Below are 21,896 nucleotides of genomic sequence, written 5' to 3'. Positions count from 1 at the left end.
ACTGTATCCGATGTGTTGGAATGTCGTTTGAGGAGCTAAATGCATTTTCCTGTTCCATACTTTGTGCTTTTTCAGTCTTCAGTAAGACCTACTCTTTGTTAGCTTTTCTTCTAGCTTTCGTGTGTAGGCTCAGGGTCTTGCACTCTGTCACAGGTATCACAAAAACACACAAGGGAATACTGGTCTCTTTCATTCATGTAAACAACTTCGCCGAAGAAATAAGCCGTTGCATTCAATAAGGGCTTCAGTTAACAGGGAAGTATTGGTGTCTGGTGAATAATTCTGCTCAGTAGTTGGTCGAAAGTCTTTTCAAATGCTACAATCAACAAAACTGTATGGCACATTTTTAAGAACTACTTCGCAAAACTTCTAAGGCTATTATATACTTTGTTATGTGTGACAAACATTTATGTCTTAAACTGTCTTAAGATATAAGGGAGAGGTAATTTTCTTACCCGAGAAACTAGAGGCAGCAACTGAAAGAGGCAGTGGGTTGCTTTAATGTTCAATTTCAACAAATTGAAATTGTACAGCAGTTGTAGAATCATGATTACAATTTTTAGGTACAACTGGGTGGAACGTGTGCAATGCTTGCTCAGCCTATTCACTCTAGACATTGAGCGAGTCTAACCAGTTGCCCTTTGGGGACTGCTGGAGACTACTCAAAAGACAGTCCAGGAAGCTTTCAATTTTTTTTTACATCGTGTGCCCGGGATGAGCAGGAATGCTTTCCAAGTTCTCCCAAAAAACTTGGCCCAATCAAGGCCCCCTCCCCATGCGTCCCCCACCCCACCCTACCCTCAGGTTACCTCTCCACCGCAACCTCAACCTGCCGGCCAGCCCTGCATGGCTGATTCCCCTCCTCCCAGTACCAGTGTGCTGCATTGCGACACCAGCAGCACACTGGTGGCATGTTAATGAGTCCTAGCCCTCTTGCTGGCAAGATACTTCAAATAGCAGCAGACAACAATTCCAATACAGCTTTCCCCATTAGTGCCAAGTATTTATAAAATTAACCATGTTTCTTTTAACCAAAGTTTCTTTATCGCAATTAATTCCTGTCTTTACTGACACAGCAAACATCAAGAACAGCCCTCGAAAATGAGAATCCATTATTCAACCACACGATCGTAAGTGGAAGAGGTATTACATGGAGAAGAAATTAAGAGTGTCATTAAAATATGACATTATATGAAGCAGAAGCAATTAAACAAAATAACAGCAGACATCTGCTGCATGATTCCATCTGCTTTTCAAAAGCTAACAGTTGCAAGTGAATTGATGTATTCTGCTGTTACTGGAGAACTTCAGCTCAAAACCTAGGATGAGGGCATTTGATTGGTACTAACATAACTATTTTTTTTTATTTCATGCATTGATATCCAGACAATAGACTATTGATAAATGACTGCAATTGTACAATTCATACTTATGTAAATAAGAAATAGCTCCCTAGGACTGAGTTACAAGGTTGTGCAATTTAAATGGTGGGTTTCAATGTTACAACTAACAGAGGAACAGTTGTGGAGATTTTATCATATGCCAGTTTGCAGCTCACCTATTTGTTCTATCCATTGCTATACGTATTTTTTAACAGCTTTTGTTGCTACCTAGAAATTCTTCACAGTTGGTTATATCCAATATTGAACCTTCTCCTTTCAAACTGGTTTCAATAGCATTGCTTAGCATACAAAGCATTTATAAAACATATTTGCTCCTTATTTATCTTCTGAAACTGGCAGCAGGTGTCCACTATAAATGTGATGTTACCCAAAATTCTGTGGCATCTGCTTGAGATGCTGGTCTCCAGACACTGAAGGTTAAAAATGCAGCTATCTGAAGTCTTTCTTTGGCCTGCTTATCTCGAGAGACAATGGGTAAGCGCCTGGAGGTGGTCAGTGGTGTGTGGAGCAGTGCCTGGAGTGGCTATAAAGGCCAATTCTAGAGTGACAGGCTCTTCCACAGGTGCTGCAGAAAAATTTGTTTGTCGGGGCTGTTCCACAGCTGGCTCTCCCCTTGCGCTTCTGTCTTTTTTCCTGCCAACTGCTAAGTCTCTTCGACTCACCACACTTTAGCCCCACCTTTATGGTTGCTGAAGTAGAGGCAGCAAAATAACATGGCCACTGCTCTCTTCATACAGGTTACAAAGCTGTTTCAAAAACGATCTGCAGAGCTTTCGCAGCTATTCTGGATTGTTTACAGTTTTTCAGCCTTTCATGGTAGAGGGTAGAAAATGCCTTGGGAACAAAGCCCATTCATATTCCAGCACCAATGGGAAATCAGGCAGCGTATGCAATGCTTGACAGTGACATTTGTCCCTATTCCCAGTATCTGAATATAGTTGTATCCATCAGATCTATTATTTTGCTATCTGTTGAACAGCCTCTACACTGTTATCAATTTAATTTCCCTCTATCAATAACATCACAGCAGGGGTACAAAAAACAGGTTCTCTGTTTTACTCCCTTGAGACTTAATCACTCATTGAGGTTACCACTGCTACTTTGAATTATGCAGTCATTAGAGCAGCATTTACTGAAAGCTGGTTTCTAGAATAAATACATTAGCAACTAATTAACAGATAGATCAGACTGCACAACTTCTACTGATCAAGCTACTGTGGCATGCCGCAAATGCAAGCATTAAAAAACAAATTACCCACAAAGTGTCTTGCAAGATGTATATAAAGTTGGTACATTTAGTAGGTGATCTGAAAATTTGTGAAAAATGGAAATGGTTTTTACTTCGACTTTAACGTACTCTGATTATCACATCAGGAAAAAATACTCATATTAGTTAATGCATGATCTGCTGTGCATTACTGGATATAACTATGGGGAGGGTTCGGGGCAGTTATGGCCGACAGAGAAGTCATCATGATTAAACTGATCTGTCAAATGGTTCCTAAGAACCAGTCAACCAAATTCTACTCCTCCAGCAGTTAATTGAATTATGCTAACATGCAGTGGCTTGAAAAATGCCACACTCTCGCATACAACATAATAGTCTAGAAATGACTGTGATTTAATGGAGAAATGATTTAAACGTGCATATAATATTTTCTGTCTGCTATTTTAATGCAGATATGAATCTGAGAATTAAATTTGGCCTTGCCACATTGAAGATCCCATCACCACCTGGGCATGCCTCCCCAATCCTACTGAGAGGGTAAAACTATAAAACAATTCACCATATCCCCTTCTTCCCCTTCCTGTAAAGAAATATGAGTCTGAAACAAAGTAAGGACCTGTTCCCCTGCTGAGATGAAATTCTGGGCTTGGTAGATGGAGAGTTTCCTAGCCTCCTTCTCCAATTTGTTCACCCTATCCTTCCTCTCCTTCACCTACTCCTCCCGTCTGGCCCTACCCACCATCCCCCTCCCCACCCCTCTCAATTGCCTTTTCAATCACTGCTTTTCCCCGGCCCTCTAATCCTGCTTGATCATCCTGTATTTGATCCTGATCTCCGAGTGACAAGGAAGTTCAATTGATTTATACAAAATTTAGAGAGCTTCCATCAGGATTCAGTTCCCACATTTTATCTAAAGTACCAAATCATAACTGAACATTTTTCAAAAAAGGCACAGAGCAAAAACAGTTTGCTGTTTTATTCTGACCTTGAGATAAACTTGAAAGGAGACAAGCAGCTGCTAATCTAGAGGAGCTTTCAACATCAATAATTAGTAGCTGTAGGATTTAGCAATCTTTTTACTTTCTCACAGGGAGTTCCTACACAGTAACTACAAAAGCAAAGCCCAAGTTAGCAACTAAATATCATCATTCTGCAGACCCCCGAACCAGAGAACAATGCAAAATCAGCCAGCAAACATGGCTATATTCACAGTACAGTTCCAACAATAGAATTGCTGGTAACCAACTCCACTGATTCAGTTTTCCCTCTGTACATTTATGTACTGTCCGAACTTCGCTGATGCTTTTGCGCATGATGGCTCAAACGGCATTCTACTCTGCATTTTATTCAAATATACTGCAGACCAAATGGAAGAAAATGTTCAATTAAAGCCTTTAATTGTTTCCATTTCTTTCTTGGCTTATTGCTATTATTCAAAGGTTGACAGGCATTTTGTGGTGACGAGGGGCAAATTAAACTTAATAGGACAATGATCAGCATTCCAATTAAAAAGAATGTAACTTCTATCACTGGACATGCAGCTTATGAAACCTACTGAACCAAAACACATCTTGTACTAATTTTCAGCTAAGGTTTCCTCCCCACCATCATCAGCAGACACACTACAAACTGCTGAAAATGATGTATTTAATTACCATCCTGGTGTTTACCAATGTAAATAAGGATGGTGATTGAAAATGAAATGAACCAGACACCACATAACTCTTACCAAACATAAATCACAGTCTCTGTTGTCTAAGATGTTTATAATGTAATGAGATAGTAAATTACACTTCAATAGAAGCTAAGAAATATTTGCAACATGTCTATCTTGGAAACATAACTCATTTACACTGACAGATAAATGGACATTAGTGCCAATAATAGCATTTAACTATACTGACACTGGCAGGACATATGAATTGATGCGGTTTCTAGTTATTTCAAATACATATTTTAATGCATTATTCTGCAGTTTGAAACTGCACCAAAATATTTAGGACTTGAACAGTGCATTCCAGCTTTCAACCATGATTCTATAAATACAAAATCATTAACAAATTGCTGTTTTATAGTGGATTCATCTGACACAAAAGTGGGGCCTTCAGAAAATAAAAACCAGACCTGGATTTGTGCATGACCTCCGTGCTAATTGCCCAGTTTTGGAATTTACTGGTCACCATATAGTTTTTGTGGGCAGAAGACCACCACCAGGAGTTTGCAAGTAGCAAAGAAGATTTTTATTTTTATGTACATACAGCTCACAATTCATGCCGGAGTCAGACAAATCTCCCTCTTTATCTTTGCTATGGTGGTAGAAATTAGTGAAAACCATCAGCAAGCGGTTAAAATATCTATAATATGGGTTTTTCCTTCAGCATTATAACATATCGTGGGGGAGAAATTCATTTACTTAGCTTCCAGCAGCACTGCGCAGCCCGCTACCTGCATGGTGCTCTTCACTGATGTCAACGAAGAACGCTGCGCAAGCTATGCAGGTAGCAGCTCACAGCTCAGCTTGCCCCCAGGGAATCATTGTAAGTCTGTATAAAATGAATAAATTTTCCCTCCTGTACCTGCAGTAGTTAGCTTAATGGTTTACCAACAGCAGTCAGCCTATTCTACTCACCACAATGAAAGTCAAAGCAAAAGGCTTTGAGCTTTGTTCACGGGTAGGTCTAAATTCTACCTCAGACCATGGCCGGAATTTTACACCCCCTTGAAAGAGTGGGCTCGTGGCGGGGGTGCGTAAAGTGGGGTGGGAGGCTCGGGGGCCCTTCCCGATCCACTCCCGCCGCTGCTGCCATTTTACATGGGAAATAGCCTGCCAGCCCCGGGCCAATCAAGGTACTTAAGTGGCCAGTTAACGGCCTCCACCCGCTGCCACGGTGATTTTACTGTTGGCAGGTGGGCAGTCCAGGCCCGGGAAAAGCCGCCTGTAAAAAGTAGGTGGCCTTCTGCCGGCCTGGCTGTGGGGTGGGGGTGGGGGCACCCGGAGGGCTGCCCCCATTGCCCCAACCAGCCCTAACGCCCAACATGTACCCCCCCCCATCCCCCCAACTGACCACCCTTACCTTGCCAGGGCCCAACCGACCACCCCCAGCGAGGACCCAAAAACTTAGCTCTTCTCCGTCCCCTCAGTCATCTTGATAACAAAGCTGGGTTCCAGTCCCAGCAGTGGCCACTGCTCCCAGTGGCGCTGCTGGGACTAAGATCTGCTGGCTCGCTGATTGGCCGGCAGCTCCATTAGGCGGAACTTCCTGCCTCAATGAGGTGGAAGTCCTGCCTAAGACCAATTAAGGGTCTAGGGACAGTAGAAGCCAGACTGAATCCCCAGACCTGGCGGAGGCAGGACTGCCACTGACTTTCCTGTCGGTGGACAGCTCCCGTCTGGCTAGCGCAATATTCCGGCCCATATATCTCCATTAAACATTTCATCCTTTCTTTTTATAGCAAGTTATATCTACTAGGGGTCGAGTTTTGACTAGGATTTGCTATTTTCACCACAATCTGCCTGAAATTGGTGTAAGCAGCAGAAAAGATCTCGGAATTTTAAGTACAAATTACATTCAGCGCAAATTCAGTTTCCACAATCTTTTGTGCTGGCTTAAAAAGAATCATTCGAATAGCCATCCACAAAACTGGACACATCCCCAGAATGAATGAATCACCATTGGGGGTTGCATTTTACCTTAGGCGGACAGGAAATTGCCACTGACGTAAAAGTCGGTGGCGAACCCGCTTCCGCCTAGCCCGGGGATCCGTCCCGCATTTTATGGGTCGCCGGGCTTTAATTGTCCCGAGGCAGGATTTCCACCCGCTTGAGGGAGGAAGACCCGCCTCACTGAGCTGCCGGTCAATCAGCGGGCTGGCAGCTCTTAGTCCCAGCAGTGCCACCTGGAGCAGTGGCCACTGCTGGGACTGCAGCCCAGCTGACCAGATGGAGCCATGAGTGAAGGTAAGTTGGGCATGCTTCACCAGGGAGGTTGGTCCTTTCCTAGTGATGCCGGAGTGGTCATTTGTGGGGAGGTGGGGGCGTCTTGGGTCCTGGGGCTGGGTTGGGAGTGATCCTCAATCGGGCACCCTGTGCCTGACTGACGTGGCCCCCACCCCGGGGCGCGGAAAGGCTGGCAGCTATCACTGGGCGGCCTTTCACGCCCTCAGCATGCCCACTTGTCGCGGGTAAAATACCCATGGAGGCGGGAGAGGGCCCTTATATGGCCACTTAAGGGCCTTGATTGGCCACAGGCGGTTATCCCCCGCCCCCCCGACCACTGTAAAGTTGAGCAGAGGCGGGAGTGGGGCGGGTAGGCCTCCCGGAGCCTCCCGCTCAATTTTACGCTGCTCCCACACCACCATTCGACCTGCTGGGGTGCCGTGAAATTCAACCCTGGGTGTTTCCACTAATTGTGCTCTATTATGGGCCTTTGACGAGGTTCTTAAAATTATGATGGTTGTTTTGGGCAAGGACACTAACAGAATGTTTTAAAGACTTTTGAATGCAATTTTTGAGGAGACAGACTAGTGTATCCCAATATAACTAGCAAGTCGTTCTGTATTTTTTTTTTAAAAAGAAAGTGATTTTCAGTAATTTAAAATTGGGTTACTCAGAGTTGGTGGTTGACACTGATTAAAAATGCTTACTTCTGTGATAAACCCAGCTTTATTAATCAAACTGGACTAATGTTACCACTCATATACATCTAGGAATTTTTTTTTTAAAGCCAAATTAAAAAAATGTTTTAAAATGCTGCCAGATTGTGCTCGTTCATGGCAGATTATGTGTTCAGCGATAAGAACTAAAATATATGGGCGCAATTTCCGTCCCCGCAATTGTGCCCAAAGTGGAAATTCTACCCCATTATCTTTTATCCATTATTTACTCTCCTTGATCAGTCATACAATAGGAAATAAGTCTTCAGGATACATGGCACTTGAGGGCTAATTTTGTTTCTACGATAGTAACACTTGTTGGTCTTGCCAAAAACTGATGCATTCATCTCACTTTAGATTATAAACTCATGGTGCGACTTAAGGATTCACCTACTGGAAGTCTGCAGTTATTGCAGACATTCTGTGGTAATTACCTATTGTCATTCAAGGGTGTAGAATGATGATTATGCCCCAAGAAAAAAATTCAACTAGGTATGTCAAATATTTACAATAGTACTTCATTATATCCTGAGATAGAAAGAAATATTGATGTTCTGCATTTATAGCTCTAAAAGGTCATCAGCTAATCTATACTTAGAGTTCTATTCTCATGTTGTGTCTCTATAGCTGATCAGATAGAAAAAAAAGAGCTGCTTATAAGTGTGACATGTTGTAGGTTGGGGCATAAAAGAAATGAAGGGATAAAGTGGAGGTTACTGAGTCAGATTTGATAAGGTGTCCTGTGATTTTCCACCTTTTATCGTGTAAATTGCTAATCTTAAATGAAAAAGAATGAGACTAGCCAGTCTGAATGTTGTACTGCTTGCTCCTTTATAGAGAACCATCAATTAACTGGTTACTGGTAACAAGGCATTTCCCTCTAATTACTTTGAGGATGCATTATTTATGCTTTTTATGTGTTTGTGGGGTTTCTAACATCTGCAAAAATGCAGAAAAGACATCCATGATGAGGGATGAGTTCAAACCCTAAATGAAGACAATCATCATTTCCCTGAGGCAAGGTCATGCTAATTCATTGCAAGGTTAAGTGCCTACCTTCAGAATCCCTATCAGTATCAGTTTTTGTGCTGCTCTAGTTACAAACATGCATGTTCCATGAAAGTAGATCCAAATTATTCTCCGATATACTGATGACTCACATACTTCTTCTGCTTAATGTTCAATTAGACTACAGTAACTCCTACTGCTCTCAGAACATAAAATAAATCAAATATATCAAAATCAGTGCATATAAATATTAAACTAACATACAATACTTACACTTGGTATCAATGCATATATTTATATGCTAACCCACGGGCAAACCGGAGTGTTGCATTTACTTGACAAAGAAAATATTCTTTTGGCTGCTGCATCCAAGTTATTGCTTAGTTTATCACGCACTTCCTTACATTCAAATTCTTTACATTTTCATGTCCGGCTAGGTACTTAAGCAAAAGGAGTTCCTTATAAAGACTGTGGGGGTCATTTTTTAATCTAACCTGTTCAGCAGGAAACTAACCATCAGATAACCTACCGGTTTTACTTTCCATAGAGTTTGATGTTAATTGCCCCCTCAGATTCACTGCTACCCTCCATGGTAAACATTACTATTCAAAACTGATAGAACAAATAGACAATTTGTCAATACAAACCTTAAACAGGTGCAAACTCAATTAACAGAAAATCAATTTTAACAACTTGAGTTGATTTTTAAAAATGGGAAGGTTTAACAGTTACCAAATGTATAAACTAGGATACTGGCACATCACTTCAGCAGAACCAAGGTCTTTGCTTTCCAAAAATGTAACTGATTCAAGAAATCAGACATCTGTAGCCATAATTAGATCTGATGTCATAGGGGCTAAATTTCCACAGGGGTTCTCCCTCTTGTCTGTTGTAACATCAAAGTTAAGGTGGATGAGTTGGGGGGGTGGTTGGGGGAAGGCAGGGAGAGAAGTTGCATTGTTTCAGTGCTAATCATTTGTAATTGTTTACCACTGTTTAAAACAAAGAGAAAAACACCCAAATTGCAACAAAACACAAGAGATATCATTCACTTTCAGTCGTGACTTTTTGATCACAAAGTTATTGGGGAAAATTTAAGATTAACCTGCTACACTGGTACATGGATCAATATATTGCATTAGAGTTGATCTCTACAAAGGTTGATGCTGCCAGGCGTGATATCTCCCATACCTACAAATGTTAAAATATAACACTTTTACCATCTGACTAGAGCACTCTGCTGTTTTGTCATCTGGTACATCTTATCTCAATTTTAAAAAAAATTGTTACTTGTGATTTTGACAAGAATTATAGGAGGAATTCTTGGTCCAAAGGCTTAAGATAAAGAACAAGAAAATATAGTAACAAAAATGTTACAATTGTAAAATTAAACAGTTTTCAAGACAATTAGTATTATGTCTGTGCATACTTGCAGTGATCAAATGTCAAATGATTGATGATTGGTTCATTGTTGGATTTCGTTTATATTTTTTGGCTATTTGTTTATCCCAAACCACACATCAATCATGGGGAAAAGGGCAGGCAGATGACCTGCTGCCTGGCACCAATTCATGCTGTTCTGTAACTAGCCGCGAAGACATACATAGGAGTCTGGAGAGTGCCAAGTCCTTTTAATTTTCTTCCCCTGGGGAACCACACATGCCGCTGTGTGGTTGTACCAAGACGGCAACCTCACCATCTGAAAAATGGCAAAGTGTGAACCTGCTCTACAACATAGCACATCGGCATGCCAACCTGCTGTGTCACTAAGTCTCATGACATGTATAGGCATAGCCTAAAAACACCATAAGGCTAACAAGTAAAATCTTAATGAACAGAGACAGAGACAGGATTTAGGGATGAACTTACTTGGCTCACCAGTGAATACTGCTTCCATTGTAATGGGTACAGATGAGAATAGAGGAATGGAAAGAAAAAGAAAAGGCGTGAAGAGGGATGAAGTACAAATGATCGAGACCAAAAAAGAGTGAAGATTTAAAGAAATGAAACAGATTTTACCACAATAATTGCGAGATCAGCAGTGATTACAACAGACAGATTTGTGGTTTGTTATCTAGGACAACTGTACTGACACTTGCTGCTTTGAATACATACTAATGATGGTAGTAAATTAGAGGAAAGCATTGTCATGTACTTAAAAGCTAAAACGTGAGGTTTAAATAGGACTCAGCTTAGTTGTACATGACACTGCGCAGCATCAGTGGAAACTAAAATTATAACACATGTTCTCTTCCCACCAGCTACTTTCTCCATGGCTTTCATTGTGATTGACAAAGGACTGGGGAAACTACTTCACTTTGTAAAGGTTCAGGTGTCTTCAGCATTGAATCATAAAAAGTTTACGGCACAGGAAGAGGCCACTGGGCCCATTGTGTCTGTGCCGGCCGAAAAACAATCCACCCATTCTAATCCTACCTTCCAGCATTTGGTCCATAGCCCTGCAGATTACAGCACTTGAGGTGCATATCCAGACTCCTTTTGAATGAGTTGAGGGTTTCTGCCTCAACTACCCTTTCAGGCAGTGAGTTCCAGACCATCACCACCCTCTGGGTGAAAAAATTTATCCTCATCTCCCCTCTAATTTTTCTACCAATCACTTTAAATCTATGCCCCCTCATCACTTACCTCTTTGCTAAGGTGAATAGACCCTTCACCTCCAGTCTATTCAGGCCCCTCAAAATTTTGTACATTTCAATCAAATCTCCCCTCAGCCTTCTCTGTTCCAAGGAGAACAACCCCAGCTTATCAAATATTTCCTCATAGCTGCAACATCCTTGCAAATCTCCTCTGCACCCTCTCTAGTGCAATTACATCCTTTCTGTAATGAGGTGACCAGAACTGCACACAGTACTCAAGTTGTGGCCTAACCAATGAGTTATACAGTTCCAGCATAACCTCCCTGCTCTTATATTCTATACCTTGGCTAATAAAGGAAAAGATTCCACATGCCTTCTTAACCACCTTATCGACCTGTCCTGCTACCTTCAGGGATCTGTGGACATTTACTCTCACGTCCCTCACTTCCTCTACACACCTCAGGTTTTTCCCATTAATCTGGTACTCCTTTGCCTTGCTTGACCTCCCCGAATGCATCACCTTGCACTTCTCTGGGTTGAATATAGATGTCACAAGAACAAAAAATTACCAACAAAACTGAAACCTGTTCACATTATTCCTCACCCTAATTCATGGTCACATCAAATAGGTGATTGATTTAACATTGTGTATTTCTTTAAATTTGCTTCTTGCCATCCCCTTTGCACACAATTAACGTACATAATATATAACATATACAATAAATGGGATATTGGACCTGCAGCTTTGCAATACTGGGTTCATTTCACTTTCTGCTTTCATGCTGGTAAATTTTGAAGTTTTCATACCCATAAAATATACCCAGTAAAACAACAAATGTTGCAGCACTTTTGCTATAATGCATAACTAATTTTCTGCCCTTTTTGTTTGAAGTGTTTGAAAAGGTATTTCTAGAAATTAGCTAATCACATACCTAGTTTTTCTTAAACCAGATTTACTGTACCCACAATTAGAAACAAAAAACACTGAAAGCAGTTCTTTTGTTGGCTGTTCTTATAGCATGCAATCATTACTAAGTAATAAACAGTTCCTTTGTGTAATTGCATGTGCTGTTAAACAAATTGAACAGAGTTTTCAATAGAGAAGGAAACCAAAATGTTCATCACTTTTTTTTAAAAATGTGGCATGGTTATAAATGCATTGAATTTATAGGCCAATTGTAACACGGGTGAATGTCATTGCTAGACCCCTCTATCTGACCTAATTTCAGAAGAATGCATCTTCTTGAATCAACACAACAAAAATGCCATTTACACATTAAAAACTTTGTATTTCTCAGAGCTAAATCCAAATTAGATGTGAAATTAGTGCTAGTGATCAGTACTATTAATTTGCAATTCATTTCCATAAAATGATTTACATCAGGAAGGAAAGTCTTTTATTTCCTTTCTCAATATTGGTTATAAACCAGAATCTCAGATGGAATGACAGCGACATTAAATAACTACTTATCTCAAGCACCTAAACCAGAATCATTTGAAGTCTCCCGAATAATAAAATTCTTTGAGGGTACTTATGACACAAAGCAAATACCTTATTCATACAAGGGATATGAACATATAACAAAGAATATCTTCCATCCATTCCATTGGCTGTGGGCTTCAGTCTTCATTCTGTCCTGATCTCTTAATAGAAAAGAACCTCACTATTTTCAAAGGGCTAACATTTTAAACATGAATAACATTGAGCTAGTTCATCTTTAAATAATACAGGAAAGATAGCAACCCTAATATTAGCAATATATTTTGCTGCAATACATAATGACTGAAAAAGTAGCAGCATTCTGAGCCATATTTGACATTACAATCCAACAGCAATTCATTGGGAGGGGTCAATTCTATCGCAGAGTAATGGTCCCTTAAAATATTTCCTTTCAAGAACAAGGATAAAGCTAATGAGTCCAAAGGTTCAATTCTCATTTCCTTATTGATTCAAAATACCACTGCAACAAGCAGTTTAAACTTTATGATGAAAGAACCATCTTGTACTTACGAACTGGCTCTGTCTTGAACTTAGTGATCTGGCTGGCATCACCGATTCCCTTTCCATTGATAGCAGACAACCGCAGGCTATACATGGTTTCTGGAATTAGTCCACTGACCGTAATGACATTGTCTGAACCTAGAACTGTCAAAGTATTAAATACTGTTATGCGATTATGCCTCATAACCCTGAATTTATAGTGCAGAATCACATTTCCTAGATCTACCACAGTTACTAAAAAGTTTGACGGAATTTCTTTGAGAATTGAATGGTAGCAAATAGACATGGGAAAAGTATACAAGTAGATACTCCTGGAGTGCTGGACAAAGAATGTTATGTAGAAAATTTAAAAGATGGGTTGCGACACACTTTGGTATATCCTGAGGATGCAAATATGAAAGTCCTTGCTTTCTCTATGTCTTGATTCATTCTCAGTTTCACCGTGGAACATAGTGCTCAGTGTTCAATTTGTTTTCAGCTCTTGTGCAAACCAGACAAAGTCAATCTGGATACTCTAGAGCGTAAAACTTTTTCCTGATCGTGCCAGTGATCGAAGGGTCAATAATTCAGACTATACAATACTAATGTAGTATTAATAATATTCATGAAGTTACATCATCGGATTAATCAAAACGAATCTAATCTAACTTTTATTCTAATTAATTTGTAATGTGCTAATTGTTTTATTTCAAGTGTAGAAAGATCCATCTTCGTGAAAAGGTTATTACAAACAACGAATCTTAGTATTCTAATGCTGTTAATGACATTTTAAATGGAAAATGTTACTTTTATCTTGACAGAAAAAGAACATTTTTGGGCAACACTGAGAGAAACACAAAGCAACGTTAATAATTCTGATGAAATCATGAAGAAAGCAGCTGCCTTTTTCCTTTTTTGGTTGGGATTGCCAACATTTACTGAACCTCTACTACATTCAAACAAGCAACTGTTTTCATCTTGACCATCCAGTTGTTAGGGATCAAAAGGCTTACCAATCCTACCAGTCTCCCTATGACTGGAGGCTTTTATTAGGTTGACAAGGAGCAACAACAAAAATGGATTTGTATAACATGTCCTTGGTATTGTGGTCCCCAAAATAGTATAACGTACATGCAAAGAGTACGCTGTTCTCTTACTTGACCATGATACTGTCTTAAAAAGGAATGAAATTGATATCTTTTAGGTGAAGTAACTTGGATGTCACTTTGTGTTCATAATTCACTCTAGTGTAATCACTAATGGGAACCTTTTATATTTGCCTGGGAAATACTTGTTGCTTTTCAATTCAAATAAAGTAAAACTTGGCAGCCCAAAAGTTTCTTCAAACATTAATTTCAGGAAAAGTGCTTTGACTTCAGACATTGTGCTTGAAATTTTTACAGATCACAAGAGAGAGAGAATTTTATGGTAACAATGGCAAAACGCTTTGTCTGACGGCACCACAAAGGGGAGATTTAGGGGCATAGTGCCATTCATTCATTTTAATTTCTTTTTCATCATTTAAGAACTTTTTAGATCAAAACTTTCTTTCATCAACTAGTTCTCTCTGTACTACAGAGAACAGATAATAGATTTGGAGACTGATATGTTTGGCCGATGAAATGCATAATTTTGTGAAAATGTCTGCCTACAAAGCAGTCAGATTGAATTGCTGAACAGAGTACATCTTATTGAAGTTGGACTTGTCTTCATGGGAATTGCATTTAGTGTTTGTGGACAGAAATATGAACTAACCTAGGCCTCATAAGAGATTTGTTCCTTCTGGGTTAAATCTCTTGAAACCTTGTTAACTTCATTGAAGATCTATGTCCTTCACTTATTCAGCAGCAGAGATGTTCGGCAACCTGATTAATGCATGTGGCCTAAGGTACGATTTCTGTTGGTTAGACTAGTTGCCAAGAAAAGTATTCCAAGGAGTTGGAAAGGACACTCAACACAACAAGCACTAAACATAACAGTATTAGCTAATTAATTATCAGAATGGCTGGAGTACATTTTAAATCTATGGACCTGTTCAAATGTTATTCAGATCAACATAACCTCTCTACTCTCAATTTGAAGGCCACCTTAGAAGCTATGCATTTGAAGCATTATAATGAGATTTTACTGGGTGTTCTAGGTCAATGCCAAAACAACAGATAAAAGTAGTAGACTAATTAGAACAGCTGTGTGACAGCAATACTTTATAATGGATAGCTTTATAATGAGCATTATGTGAATTGGACTCCTATCTTGAGTTTCCTTGAAGTATTGTGCTTTTTTTCTTGAGTATCTAGGATATTACCTTATACTGCCAGGATAGCTTAATTCACTAGAATTATGCTGCCAGATGTGTTTGTGTGCAATTATATAACTATCCCCATTACTCTTTGCGTTTCCCATCAATTACAGGTTGTATCATTTTCTTGCAAACACCTTAAAAATAAAACATCAAGTGTCATCATTTTAGTCAATATCAGCCCCATTGAATATTTATTTAATCATTTATATTCCATGTGCCTGTAATTATGTTTATTAATTGAGAACATACCATACCTATATATTCACACATAAGTATAGGCTTAAGAGTTAAATATAAATTGTATATTTTAAAAATAATTTCAATAGGCAGTGTACTAAATTCTGAGTCATTAGCCACCTTTCATTTATGGAGGTCAAGAGCTAGTAAATGGCATCCTGCTCACAAATATCCTGTATTGATAATAAAACTAACTAGCATGCATGCCCTACCACATGCAGTACCAAATCTAAATCTTGTATTTTATAAGAATGCTTCATTATATTTTGCTACTCAAAAGATATTCTGCAGCTTCTCAAAAGTTCAGAGAGTTTGTCCAGGCAGCAAATGAGCATTAATCAAGAGAACTCGAGACATGATCCCTGGTCTGCACTGAGCTTGCCGATCTCAGCTGAGGTAACAATAGAGACACTATATTTAGTATTGTTATTCTCAAGGTAGCGAGGGAAAAATTCACCAAGGTTCCTGTTCTTGTACACTTTCTAGCAAATCTCTGCTGGAAGCACGCATGGTGTGGGCTAGATTGGGCATGGCTGTGATATTCCGCATGATAGAATAAGCTTCCAACATGGTGTTAAGGCTCACACAAGAATAATGGCATCCTAGGGTCTAGAAATTCCACCATGTCCCAAAACAGGGGACAAGGGAACAATCCCTGCACTGGAATGGATAGACCTGAGTTGCATGCACTTTTGAGGTTCAGACCTCATCATCATTGAGCCAGTGAGGTGCCTAATGAGCATTGCCAGACACCTTGTGGGAGAAGAGGGCTTGAAGTTTGGGCCATCACAACGCAAGCAGAAATCCTCACATATGTCCATAAAGGGGACTGGGAAGTAAGGGGTGGGCAGGTGACTGGAAAGGAAAGGTAGCATTGGCCAGGATCAGGAAGGCTGGGTCATGGTGACTGGGATCAAGAAGGGTAGGTAGGGGTGACTTAGCCCTGTGCCGGCTGCATTCTGGGCAATCGAATATCAAACAAGTAGTCTCTTTATTTGAATATGCGAAGAGTCTAACGCCTGCCTGCTACTTTAGCACCCAATTAATGCCCAGAAAACAGGTCCAATGTCATTCAATTTCTAGGCCGAAGTGAATTATAGGAGACCAACTGGGGTCTATGGAACCATATCTCAAGCTCTGAAACAAGGAATCAACAACTCCAGGAGAGATGCAGGGAGAAGTGACAAGAAAATAAATAGATTGCTTCCTCTTTAGAACACCTCTTGCAATGTACAATTTGGCAAGTGGATTGGTAGACAGGAAACTTGCTTCAAGGTTTTATTCGGTGCCAACAGGATTGGGCTTTGCATGGGAAGTATGAGATCAGGGATGATTCTCCAACTGATACTCTCTCCCATCCTGTGCAGCAGTGCCTTTCATCGCAACTCCTTCAAAGGCCATGAAATTGTGAGACCAAGTTCACAACCCATTACTCCATATTGCTGTTGTCTTTCTCAACTTACCTTCCCTTGTATCAGCATTCTTAGTGAACCATTCTTCAGTATCCTTGACTTTCCATTCCACTAGGTATTTCAGAATTGGCACACCACCAGTTGATTCTGGTTCTTCGACCTTGACCTGCACAGTGCTGGAATAGGGTATGGTATCCAGGACTGTTGGAGCAGATGGGGTCTCTGGAAGAGTAAGAACAAAAATTATAAAATACCTGCATTACTGACTAGAGTCTCTGAAAACTAGACACACCTACATGCTCTTATTTTTAACACTTGTACAAAGCACATTACTCGTACACCTTTTTGTCATCTTCTGCTGAAAACAGAATACTGGTTTCAATTAAAGAAATATCAACCAATTTTGCAAGTAGCCATCATCAATCTCACCCAGCATCCAGCAGCTTTGTCTTTGTTGCTAAAGGTTGTAAATGGCATTTTAAGATCAAGAAGCAAAGCCTTGTGATAAACTGGGAAAAGTAAGATTGAGATTACTATTATTTTCTGAAATATTTGTCGAAAAACTCTAATGAAGTGAGCCATTGGCTTACTGGTAGCATTCCTACCACTGCATCAGAAGATGTGGGGTTTGGACCCTGCTCCAGATAGTCCCAGAGAGCAATTCTGGGTTAACATCCAGTGGGTGTGGGTGCTGCCCCTTCTATCATATGAGTTATGGGAGCCCATATAGCCCTATACACAGGTGGGTTTATCATCCTATGAGCTGGTACAAAGATGGTCATGACTGTGGAAGAAACATTCACACTGTGGCCTGTCAGACAGGTAATCAGCCTGTGAATATTTCCACTGCTTTACACCATTCTCCAAGATGAAGATACAGTAATATCCTTGATTTCAATCCAAAATTAATGGCAACCGTTAGGAGATTATTTACTCCACACGAAGAGTGTGTTTATATTTGCTCAGTAATAAATCAGAAAAAGCATGTCAGTTACTGAGTACTTTTAAAGGGCTTGCCTAATTTCTAAGAACAGGGTATATTTTCTTCCGTTGACTAATTCCTGTGGAAAAGAGAATATGAGTTTTAACGAACATATGCCTCATCTATTTTCATTTTCTAAAAGGTAAGGGCAAGCAATAAGTAATTCTCTATACATAAACCTGAAAATGGCATACAAGAAAATGACTGCTTTATCAACGACGGCACAAGCTGCTGAGCATCAAAGTAATGGTGCATCTACTGACAGTGTTGGCAATAGTTAAGCTTCGGTGGTCTTGCTGCTGACAAACACCATTTCTTCCTGATGTGATTTAGCATGTCTGGTTTACTTACCAACCCTTGTGTATTGTGTGAAATCTCCCATAAGCATAAATATGGGCTTCATAGCACTGTAATAACAGCAGCATTTGAACTAGGCACTGCATACAGACTTTTCACACAGAAAATAAACCTTTTTTTAAATCCCTGCTGAGTCCATTCTAAATGAGCTTCTGCTGAGCTCAAATGCACCTTATCTACTTTTATGCTGTTTAATATTTAAACCAACCTGAATGCCAACCTATGTGCTTAGAAAGCTTGCATCCTCTAATTAAACAAAGGATGGACAAGGGAATGAGTTCTCCACTGTAGATGAAAAGAGCTGTTCATTTGGGCAGTGATTTGATTGTCACTTATAATTGTCAGTAGATTAGATCTCTGATGTTTCCACCAATCATGTTCCATTTTGTTCCATGCACAATTTTTCTCAAGTCTTTTGCACACTCATGTTATTTTGACTACTGTATGACAAAAAAGCTTCCTACTCGCCATTTCCCTTTGTTTTAAAAAAAATCTTATGATATTTGACTGTGAAAACTGACTTGCACAAGGTTAAAATTGGACCCACAATTTCAGGTTCCATATGCACGCTCCACCTAACCCAACTCTCTTGCCACTTCCATTGTCTGTGTTGTCAGACTGGATACGCTGCGTGTAATTTTCTCCAATTAGATATTGGGACGATTGAAAGACTTGGCTTGAGCAACAAATTCCGTTCCTCACTACCGATTTCATCCCGCCCCTGGCCACTATCTCAGGCTGATTGTAACCTTGATGTCATATTTCACCGAGCTGAGCTTCCAACCCCATATCTTATCTGCCACAAAGATCACTTACTCCCACCGTCATAACATCCCCATTTGCAGCCCTGCCTCAATACATCTGCTACTAAAACCCTCATCCATGTTTTTGCTACCTCTAGCTGAACTATTTAAATGCTCTCAAATTTTGCCTGCTTCATAAGGGACAGGAGTACAAAATGAACAACTGTTAAGCAAAACTACAGATTAGTAAATATTTTTCTTCAACCAGTTAGCACATCTGCAGAATAGATTTCTATGGATGAAGTCCTTTATGATGATGCTGGGTAAATAACTGGTTAAAAATGCAGTAACAATAGACAATGATGATGGAGAATCATGTTTCCAGTTCTGCTGAGACAACAGCAATTACCTCTGTAGGATTTAGCCAGCCAAGATTGAACAGTGTAGAATGTAATTTTAAGACAAGTGTCACAGTGCTTTCAGTTAACTACCTTCAGATGTCAGGGAAAAAAATGCAATTTCCTCAGGAGTTCTACCTGTGATTATTTAATTCCCCAGGAAATTAAATAAATTGCGAAGGAGGCATAAAAATAAGAATTAGAGATGGTTTATGAAATGAGAATGACTTGATTGGATGAATGCTTTTACCTTTCTTCGATACATCCTTATGTAATAACCTTTCGCAGTTTGCCAACACAATGCACAAGGGAGTACCTCGGTTTACCTCAGATTTCTGAAGCTGTCAGCTGGCATTCACAGAAAGTGCATTTTTAAACAGAATTTGTGTGCTCACCAAGGGAGTCACTTTGCCACTCGGTGACAGCAGCAAGACGTTCGATGAAGAACATTTGAGACAGATGCAATACACAAAGGTACACAAAGCTCCTTTTCCACTGCCTCAATGTCAACTTCGGAAAAACACTCCCTTGCACCAGTGTAATTTTTTTCCACTTTAATCAATTTCTTTAACTTCCATTTCCAATTTAGTGCCAAAATAAGCCAAATTACATTCTGTGGTTGGCAACTGAACTCTGATTTTAGAGAGTCCATTAAAGAGGATCCACACAGTGAGCATAGAAGTTCATCTCATCAAACTGGGCAGTTCCAGAAGTGATGTGTTAGCATAGTATACCACTCAGGTCCCCCAATCTGCTGTTAAATGCATCCCATCCATACGAAGTTTTCTGAAACAAGATCCTGAGTGCCAATGACAACTGTAACTCTCTGCATACCAAAAGTCCACAAATTCATGCTGAACACTATTTTTATATTACTCCAATGAGCTGTTGTGGAGAACCGCAATAAATATATGGTTGGGATGGTTGAACTTTTTCTGAATTAAAAAAGCTGCAAAACTAATACCTACCAGCTTGCACTAGGATAAACTCTTTAGATTCCACACCTACACGGTTGCTAGCTGTACAGTTGTAGGGACCAAAGTCATTTTCTGAATCAGGTGTGACCTAGAGGAAGCATATGCAATCACACATCAGTAATTAAATACAGACTTCACTGTAATTACCATGGACCATGTGGATCAAAGTTCACTTTTTAAACCATGTACTCCTTTCCTGAAAGCATGCATGGGTCAGGGGCTGGTTGTTCAAGTTCTCAGGCAATGGCAGCTCTCAATACCTTACTTAGGTGACAATCTTCATGTATGGCCAGGGAATGCTGATGAGCTGTTTGGTCATTGATTAGCCCATTGCAAATGAGTCCGACCATGTCCTTACAAATTCCATCAGGAGGGAGTTGTTGAATAAGTATCAGAATCAGGTATCTAAGGCCCAGTAACAACTATAAATATCACACCCAGGGGTTCCAGGCTTGCTGTCACTCTAATTTACAGACCTTAACTGGGTTTCTGGATAGAGTGACTTGCGAACCTGGCAGCCAGAAGACGAATGCTAGCAATAACTTTTGCACCTTATTGAATTGTGCCTGTTTCCAGCTGATTACGCTATGGTACTGAGAACAATGAGGGTCTTCAGAACAATGTGTCATGTTCCACTAGCCACAGAAGGTTGTATGTATGGCTGTCAAAATTGATCTGGTGGGAGTAACTTAAGTATATTGTTCCTCCATTTGCTAATTTTGACAAAGTAGACTCATTCAACTTTTCACTCAAATTAGCAAACATGGTATATTTCCAAAAACTATCGCATTTGATTCTCTTAGAAATCAGTTAAGTTCCACTCATACCACAAAACCACAGTATAATGAATAATTTAAAAAAAATACACACATGACAAGCTTTCTAATGAAGCGTTTCAAAAATAATCTGGTACATCAAATGCCATATAAAATCTACTGATTTAATTTTGAATTTTAAGCCCATATCCAATAACAGAATTTTGTTCTTGATTGAGTTTGTTTTATTTCCCCAAAATAATCTTCAGAAGTGTACAGCAGAGTCTTGAGATTAGTCTGCATACTCAAACTACACTCCCCAGCCAAAAAGCATTTAAAGTATCAATTTTGCAATGAAAGCTTTCAGTTTTAATTCTTTTACCTGAAGGTAGTTGGTGGATTGTGTGTTATAGATCTTTATGCTGCTGTAGTTGGAGCTCGGCAACTGTTGTCCATCTCTAAACCAGGTTACAAGGGCATGAGGATGAGCAAGAACTTCACAGGTAATATTTACAGGGTTTCCCTCCCACGTGTAAACAGTCACTGTGCCCTGCAGCTTTGGTGCATCTGAGAGAGAAATGGACTGGTAAGTATTTTTTTTTAAAAACTGAAGCTTTTTGTAACCTATCACTTAAAATAGTTAAAAAGATATAAAAGCTAATTTTCTACTCTGCTTGATGGTGCTGGCATCGAATGGGTGCGGGAGAGCCTGGAACTCTGGTGGTCTCCACATAGCGGGTCTTTGCCTGATTCACATTTGCAAATCATCTCCTGGATGGTCTTTTTGGTTGCCCTGAAGAGATCATATGCATAATGTGTAAGAACTTTGTTTAAAGCATTTAAATGGATAAGGCTAAGTGTGA

General features: G+C 39.8%; 1 protein-coding gene across 7 annotated transcripts in view; it reads right to left on the bottom strand.

Moving 5' to 3' along the window:
• The window catches only part of LOC137381396 (neural cell adhesion molecule 1-like), a 538,973-nt gene that overhangs the window by 89,960 nt on the left and 427,117 nt on the right, over positions 1-21,896 (bottom strand). For 6 of the 7 annotated variants that reach the window (XM_068053932.1, XM_068053933.1, XM_068053938.1 and 3 more), the window contains 4 exons: positions 21,416-21,600; positions 20,270-20,366; positions 16,873-17,043; positions 12,901-13,035 (listed from right to left, as the gene is read on the bottom strand). In XM_068053932.1, the coding sequence (XP_067910033.1) occupies positions 12,901-13,035; positions 16,873-17,043; positions 20,270-20,366; positions 21,416-21,600 (588 nt within the window). Of the gene's footprint in view, positions 1-10,161; positions 10,180-12,900; positions 13,036-16,872; positions 17,044-20,269; positions 20,367-21,415; positions 21,601-21,896 lie in introns of all 7 variants that reach the window. The other variant, XM_068053931.1, reaches the window with a different exon arrangement.

The sequence above is a fragment of the Heterodontus francisci genome, chromosome 22 (genome assembly GCF_036365525.1).
Source record: "Heterodontus francisci isolate sHetFra1 chromosome 22, sHetFra1.hap1, whole genome shotgun sequence".
Taxonomy (NCBI): Eukaryota; Metazoa; Chordata; class Chondrichthyes; order Heterodontiformes; family Heterodontidae; genus Heterodontus; species Heterodontus francisci.
This window is presented reverse-complemented; position numbering and strand designations above follow the sequence as displayed.